Raw genomic sequence first — 8,617 nt, forward strand, 5'->3', positions numbered from 1 at the left:
TATTTATAAGATTTTTTCAGAATGTTGTTTAGAAAATATATATAAGGGAATGCATTGATCTATGTGGAATATTGATTATTTTATAGCATACGCCTTAGATAATAAGAATGCTAAAGTAAAATAAATACAGTTATTCAATAAAATTCTGAATTTTTTTTAAGTCTAAAGAAATTGGTATATTATGTCAAGTGATTAGGGTATAAATTTTGTCTTTGTGTGCACTGGAAGAAAAGGAAAAGCAATGTAAAGGAATAAAGATATATTTACACATATTCATACCTAGTAAAATAGAAATAATTGTTACTCTAACACTTTTTCATTAAAATATGTTCTTACATAAAACTTGTGAATAATGTCGCTGAAATAAATGTTTTACTTCTGTTTTTTCAAGAAAGCACTCACTTTTTTTATTTAAAAAAATCCACAAAATACTGGCAAATATGAAAGGTGAACAATTTGCAAGTGGATTTCAAGTGTTAAAACAATAAGACTCATCAGAAATATGATATATAAGGGTAAAACTTACGACTTTTTTAATTTTTAGAGTACATTGTAATATATATATAAATGGCAGCTACAAGAAATGATAGAAAGTACCAATGACTATTGCTTGGTTATTTAATATTAAATGACAGAACTCTATTGTTATGAAGTATTTGATTCATTCCATGCCCATTTTTGAGCTAAATAACCAAACTTGTGCAAAAGCTACTTAGCAGTCTGTATTTATTTCATTATAATTATGATAAAGTAATACTTTATTTTTGTAATTTTACTCAAATCTTTCTACCTCCTATTTCATTACTATGTTTATACTGTAAATAGAGTACCTACAAAATTACTTTTGAGCAAACACATATACCTTGTATATTGTGTAACAACGCAATTGCATGTCTTGCTGTTAATTAATAAACTGTGACAGAGGCAAAAGACTATCTTTGAGTTGATAAATTAACTCTCTGTCTGTTTTATTAATTAAAGAAAAGCAAATTACTACAGGCTATGCTGTGTATCATTGACAAAAGCACTTTGCCATTGGCAAACAGAAGAAATAAGCTGCACAACTGAAAATGGTGGCAAAGATCAATTGGAAATGTGATTTTTGTCCTAAACTTATGAATGATAACAAATTTTATGTCAGAAGCATTAACTCATTAAACCAGTTTTAGACTGTGCTTAAATAATGACAGCCTGAAGGAGCCTGAAGCAGGTCATTAAATCCATTGGGATTGGAGGTTTGATTTCATTTCCATCCAGACGGAGGTAGCTAAGACGAGGTCCATAACTGAAGAAGTCTTGCTCTTCAGGCTGAGCAGAAGCAGTAGGACACATTACCGAAACATTCACACCTACAGAGACAAAAATAGCACGAATGAATGAATTGGAGCACAAGAGAAACTACAATGGGATGACCAAGAAGCTATTGCAACAGTCCTATGGAGGACCTGGTGGCCTGGTCTATGACAGTGAAAAACATTTTTGTTAGAAATTGCAGAGGTTGTGCAGATATGTTTTATAGAAAACCATGAAAAACATGCAACATGTGTAGTAATCTCTGCTATACTTAGTACACACCACTGGGAAGGAAATATTGTTTGGAGCTGTGATGGAAACAGAGGTAAGACATATCCCTTGTTTTCTAAGCTTGCAGACAAAATAGGGCACACTTAGATTACTATACAATGAGGTGGAAGGAACAGGTCAGGCCTCGTAGCACAAACGGTTAAGTGCTTGACTACTAGCCAAAAGATTGGCAATTTGAACCACCCAGGGGTGCATTGGAAGACAGGCCTGGCAATCTGCTTCTGAAAGGTCACAGCTTTGAAAACTCTATGGAGCCGTTCTACTCTGCACTCATGGGGTTGCCATGAGTCAAAATCAACTCTATGGCAATTAACAACAACGACTGAAAGAATGAGTAGTTGCATGGGAGGATGGAGGAAGGATGGATGAATGAAGGGAAGGATAAATGGGTGGATGGACCGATGGATGGATGGATGGGAGAATGAACAGTCTAATATAAGAGAAAATGCTTGAAAATTACCTTAAAAGATGCACAATTTCAAATCACCAGGATATGATGACAAATTTTTAAGTGCTATTAACATGACTTTACGTATGTTATACTTCCAGAAAGCGACTTTGAATCTCCATACTTAAGTGCGCTTAATTGGAAATGAAACGTTTGTCAAGAATTGAGATTCAAAGAACTCAGCCAGGAAGCCTCCCATCAGCCTTTTCAGATGGCTAAAATGTGAGAAATCACACATCTGTCTTGGATCAGAGCCCTTGGCATCAATGGCTATGCTGAGATTTAGGAGCATTCAGGAGGGAAGGCCTGTTAAATTGGCAAAATTTAGGGAAATGTGTGTATTCTCCATCCAAACAAGGTTGGGCTGAAATAGCTGATCTTGACCATGAATCTGTATACTGAGTTTAAGTCCTTTTTTGAAACTCTTTCAAGCAAGAGATTCTCCCTGATTAAGCCTACTTACCTTGGGCCATGCCCCTCCTCTATGTCCTATTGGGTCAAATAGATTCATATTGTATTGAATGATTTTATGTTTACAGTAAGTTTGTATTTCTCTGACCTTATGCTATTTTGTGAGTTCAATCTGATATAAATGATATATTTGTATAGCAGTTTTGTGTTTATAAAATTCTTTTTTATGTACATACATTATCACCTTATCATAGTAGAGGCTTTATAAATCAATATTATTATTCTTCCTACATGGGCATTATGGAAACAGTACTTGAGAGTGGTGAGGTAAGGCATACAAGGTATTTCAGCAGATAAGAGGTAGAACCAAGTCCCAGCCTAGTCCTTCCCCACTGCATGGTCATCCTTGCCGGCTGGGGAGAATGAGTCCCTTTTCATGTGCCATTTTCTTATCTGCTAATCACCCTCGTATTCTATGATCAATGCATGTCAAAATAAGAGAAATGTAAGAAACAAGTGTTTAAAATGAAATTTTGATTATATTTTCATGAACTAATTATGGTATTTCTAAAAGAGCCCCAAGAAATTATCTCATATGAATACATGAAATGTTTGCCACATTTAAGGTCACTTAAGATATTCAGAAGAGATACATGTTTATTTCCATCATTTTACGTAAGAAAAGTTCCTTTACCTGTAAATTCTGGTGACCTTTTATATAAAAGGTGTTTTATTGGAAATAAATTACTAACAACTATAGTAGATTAGGTGGCAAGAATAACTAAATACTTAAGTATTTATTGTAACATAGTGTGACATAACTGTGAGCCCGTAATACTAGCCAGGGAAATTCTGATTTTACATTTATTTTCGTGGAATATTGAAATGAGCATGTTGAGATCTACACTAAGAAGCAAATAAATCAAGTTGTCTTTGTTAATATTGTGGCTATTAATATTATTCTTACCTCTACTGGTTGAAATTTTTCTAAAGTCTTGTATGCTGGGGATTGAAGAAAAGTGCATTGTGATTATATTTTATGAGTGAAAAAAACACTAGGCTTAAAATGAGAAGCCCTTGCTCAGATTCTGGCTATTGCATTTACTCTTTGTCTTTGGGAAAATATTTGCATCTAACCCAGCCTCAGTTTCTCCATTTTTATAAATTACTAATAATATCACAGAGAATTCTGATGAGGATTAACTAGAGTAGTAGTCCTCAAAGTGTTGTCCCAGAACCAGCAGTATCAATACTACCTGGGAACTAACTTGCTGGGCCCCACCCCAAACCTACTGAATCAGAAACTCTGGGGGTGGGGTACAGCTTTCTGTGTTTTAACAAGCCCTCCAGGTCATTCTAATTCATGCTAAAACGTGAAATATTAACAAATGGTAATATATGAGGAAATACTTTGAAAACTCTAAAATGTGGGTAGAACAAGGATAATGTCATATTCTTCTTTGGTTAACTTTGTATCACTATGTAAGAGCCTGGCATACATGCTCAACTATGTGTTGAACACTCCTGCCTCACTCTTCAACATCCTCATTCTAAAATGCTCAGGGTAGAACCCCAAATCACAAATAGGGGTCTAGGTAGAGTTACTTTAAGTTAACTTCCCACATCAAATGTCTCTGAGGTTTTTGTTGTTAGGTAAAGAAGGCACTGTAGATGCCCAGAACTTTCAACAGGGAAAATTGAATCTATGTAGCTCGGTGCTGGCTGTTGTACTACTTTGTTCAGCCAAACAGATTCATCTCCTAACAAAACTTTTCTGTGGCATCTTTTGCTTTTGACTGTAGAATTAAACAATTTGTCTCACTGCCATGGGAAAAGAACTACTGTGGTGACAGTCTGCCTTTTTAGTTCCTGGATTTTAATGCTCAAGTGTGCTATTAGGCAAAAAAAACCAGAAAATTTTGTGAATTATAATTGAGCAACATAACCTTTTGACAATTATCTGTGTTATTTTCTTACAAACCAGACTGAATCTCAACTTATAAATATCTTTTTTTTCTTTTTTAGTTGTTCAGGAGAAGTCTCCCCCAAGATCATCTGCTTTTTTTTTTTTTTTTTGGGGTTAAAGATGGATGGATAGGTGCCAGGCTGGGTGTCAGCACCCCTGTGGCTGGACCAAGATATTGCCCACTTCTATACCAGGTCCAGCCTGGTCTCAGGAATAATTGTGAAGATGCCAAGTGTGTCTTTAATGTTTCCAGCCTCTTCTTTCTATAAAAACTTCCTTCTTCATGGTACCTCTGCCTGCAAGGCACTTTGTATTCACTCCTATCTCCACTATATAAAGCTATATTCAGGAAAGGAGCAGATGGATATCCTACCTTGTTGATTGCCACCAAGTCCTAAAGAGTTGCCAAGTTCCCAGGGAGTTTGTTTCCATTTCAATTGATCAAAACTTTAAACTACGATAGTGGTTCTCAGAGCCTGGCCCCAGAGAAGCAGTATTATTACCTCCTGGGAACTTGTTAAGACCAAATATTCTCAAGCCCCATCGCAGACCTACTGATTCAGAAACTAAAGTTTGAGGAACCCACTAATTTAAAATGAAGATTCTAATTATGGGAGTTACAGGCATCAGCTTTCCCATATTTTTTTTGGAACAGAGGTGCCTTCTTGGTGTTATATCACCTCTGTTACTATTCATGAGGCTGTTTGTGTCTGCTGCACATTCTTAAATAAGTTTACCCAGTGAGAGGCAGACAAAACGCAACCTCCTCAGAGTAAAAGAAGATAGAAGCACTACATTTCTCCAGTAGATAACAGGCCTCTGTAGGTTACTGAAGTCTACTTTTCAGTCTGCAATTTGAAGATTTGGGCTTGTTGGTTCATTAAGATTGTCTGTGAATAGACAAAATTTAGTTCTGAAAATTGGAAATACATTTTAAAAAATCTAAGGGTACATTACTTGGGGAGAAAAAGTACAATTGATATTCTCAAAGATGATCTAGGATAAATTTAACGACCATGACACACTCTGATGACTACTTACTTTTGATTTTGTTATGATCAAGGTGAAGGTGCTGCAAATGAGCACTGATTCGGGGAATCTTTGTGAGTTGGTTGTGAGACAGTTGAAGGTCTAGAATTGATGATACATCAAAACCATTTGAAGGGAGACCTGCATCGGATAATTTGTTGTGGTTTAGTCTCAGGAAAGCCACTTTAGGAATCACATTAAAATAATTTTCTGGTATTCCTTCAATGGAATTGTTGTCTAAAAACAGTTGCATTGTATTGGCTGGTAATCTTGGTGGCATATTCTTCAGGGCATTCTTGGCCATATTTAGCTGCATGAGGTTCTTGAGTCCCTTAAAGGTGTCTCTTTGAAAGGCATTGTCTAAGAGTTTATTGTGCTGCAGATCAAGAAGGGTCAGGTTCTCCAGATTGCTGAAGGTCCCTTGAGGAATTCTGGACACCTTATTTCTAGCTAGTTGTAACTGTTCTAAACTTCTTGGCAATGGTGAAGGTACCTCCTCTAGCTCATTATCTTCCAAAAATAGGAAAAGCAACTTTTTCAGCTGGCTCAGGGCTCCTTTTTCAATCCCATAATTGGTTATTTTGTTCTTGTTCAGGTTTATCCATCTTAGCTGAGTAGCATTCTCAAATGGTTTCTCAGGAATGGTTTCAATCAGGTTGTTTTCAAGATAAAGATACCAGATCCTTGAAGGGATGGGAGGAATTTCTTTAAGGCCTCGATTTTCACAGTATAAAGCAGTAGGAAAACTGGGGGGACAGAAACATTCCCTGGGACAATCAAAGTCATCCACAGTCCAGACATCTGGCTCATTCACCACCTGAACCTGCCTCACACTTCGAGTCCATACCATATCAGTTATGAGTAATACCCAGATGATGAAACAGACTGTGGTAGCCATTATAGTACCTAGAATTAGGGGACACAACCGTTAGATGTTAGATGATCTTGACCTTTAGATAAATGTATGAATCAAAATAATCAGTAAACATTGCTTCTTTTAGGGAGAGATAAACAGGTTTTAGTTTACTCTATACACAGATATCAATTAACACACATATATTTAGTAGGCACCATGTACAAATTATTTTGCCAACAGTGGAACTGATTTACCATTTCTTATAAGTTGTAACTTCTGGTTTTAACCCAGACACAATAGAAGTTGAGAAATGGAAAGCAACTTTTAGCAGCTTTGAGTGCTTTTCCATTTCAGGCTATTTAATGTAAGGAAGTTAACTGAAACCACTATTGAATACAAGAGAACAATAAAGTGGTCTTTTAATAATTCAGACTGAGAGTCTGCGTTATTCCTGAGAGGTAGGCACATGCTTCTACTTTCATTCCTAAATAAGCAGAACATCTGGATGAAATTTCTCAGGCCCTTTGGCCCTTGAACCAAAGAACTGGAGAGATCAAAGAATATGTTAACAGTTTGTTGTGGAGGAAGGTTCTAAGATATGAAGAAAATCGTGCAATTGATCTCTTGTTCTATTGCTCTATATCTCCGGTAAGTTTTATTTTCAGGGAGAAAAGATTTCTAATATTAAAAGTACAAAATCAAGTTGTTCACCCAAGAAATCTGAACTATAAACTATGTATATATATATATATATATATCATAATTACATAAGTAATGTATTTAACTATGACATTATTATAAAAAAACAAAAAAGCATGTTGAAGATAGAGAAAGCTCTGTTATTTATATATTTTCAGTATTTCTGTTGCTATTAGTTGCCCTTGAGTCGACTGTCTAGTGCCAAAAGGATAAACACAAATTCATATTTAATAAATTTCAAAGATACAACTTCCCAATAAAATCAAAATTATAGATATGCATAAGAACTAACGGAGAAAAAATTGCAAACAATAACATTCTGACCGATTTATATTTAGTAAAACCACTTGATAAGGATAGAATAAATCTTACTGATTCCTTGGGAAAAGATAAAATCACCATCATTTAAAAAATACTGACTTTCAATTTTGCCACTGAATTGCTGAAAATGACAAATGCAGAGCTGCTTCCACAAGCTGTCAAATTTCCTACAATTGAGAAATGCTACTCTGGCCAACTTTCAACAAAGACACATTAAAAAAAAAAAAGAAAGAAAGAAAAAACAACTTCAGAATAGAGATTTGCTTTAGTTATTGCAATGGTAACTCTACCTCTGATGAATCAGAGCTTTGCATTTTTAACTTTAAGAGTTTTAAAAAGTGCAAAAGAGTTTACCTTGCTTTCCAGGAATATACCGCTGAGTCCTGGGTCTGGGTCTGAAGTTGCTAAAAATCAGTTTAAAGATAAAATGTTGACTGAAAGCACTTTTTTTTTTTTTAATTGTATGCTCTCAAGTCTCCTAATAGAAAAAGTAAATACTGCTCTGACCCGTTACTGTGAACACCTTTTGATCTATTGTTTCTACTTTGACAGGGCTGCAAAAGACAGCTTACCTCAGCCTTCTTGGATCTTCTTCTTCCCTTTCTATTGGTTACTGCTTGCTCACAGTAATAATTTGACCCAAGCTCCACTGTCGTATTTTTATGAGTCCTCCCTAATATATATGCACCAGTGACTCCAACTTTAACCCCTCCAATGGCCACAGCACCTCGGTGCCTAGGCAGCCCAGCACAGGAAATTCTGACTCTAATCTCAAGAATATATAATAATTCAGGGCAATTTTTACTCAATATGAACAGCTTCAAAGATGCTGTAATAATATACTGATATATTGATCTAATCTACCAGCAGGTAACAGAGGACAGTTTTGATTCCAAGTATAACAAAAATTGATTTTAAGGCCAACGTTCTCTGTTTATATGGAGATATTTTATTCATTTCTAATGTAAAACAGATGCTGGAATGCTATTTAAATATATTATGTTTGACTAAGAGAAAAAGGATACAAAATTATATTTAAAAAATATAAAAGTACAATCTAGAAGCTATACCTGATGTTAGCATTAAACGTAGACTTATACTTATTTTCTAGAAATAACTATTGTTTCTCTATTTAGTACTGAGTTTTTTTTCAAATAATTATTAAAGTGGGTGTATTTTTTCTCATCATAACAACACATGTTTTGCATTTAGTCCATTATAAAACATTCTATGGCATTACTATTCTTTCTTTAGCACAGAAGTCTAAGATAATGTGTCTTCCAGTTCTTATATTTGAGAAAAT

The 8,617-nt window shown here is 35.1% G+C and overlaps 1 protein-coding gene across 1 annotated transcript; it reads right to left on the reverse strand.

Annotated features, from left to right (window-relative positions):
• Window positions 1-1,176: 1,176 nt before the first annotated feature.
• KERA (keratocan) lies at window positions 1,177-7,909 on the reverse strand. The gene is made up of 3 exons (XM_004384198.1): window positions 7,669-7,909; window positions 5,451-6,344; window positions 1,177-1,349 (listed from the first exon to the last, which is right to left on the reverse strand). The coding sequence occupies exons 2-3, from the start codon at window positions 6,334-6,336 to the stop codon at window positions 1,177-1,179; spliced, it is 1,059 nt and encodes a 352-aa protein (XP_004384255.1). The 5' UTR covers window positions 6,337-6,344; window positions 7,669-7,909.
• Window positions 7,910-8,617: the final 708 nt, after the last annotated feature.

This window comes from Trichechus manatus, unplaced genomic scaffold, assembly GCF_000243295.1.
Source record: "Trichechus manatus latirostris isolate Lorelei unplaced genomic scaffold, TriManLat1.0 scaffold00119, whole genome shotgun sequence".
NCBI classification, from domain to species: domain Eukaryota; kingdom Metazoa; phylum Chordata; class Mammalia; order Sirenia; family Trichechidae; genus Trichechus; species Trichechus manatus.

Bases quoted from the DNA above. Each gene is read 5' to 3' on its own strand.
- KERA (XM_004384198.1), bottom strand. From the start codon at position 6,336: ATGGCTACCACAGTCTGTTTCATCATCTGGGTATTACTCATAACTGAT. The intron at 1,350-5,450 runs GTAAGTAGTCAT...TTGTCTCTGTAG, and splicing joins TGATCATAACAAAATCAAAA to GTGTGAATGTTTCGGTAATG.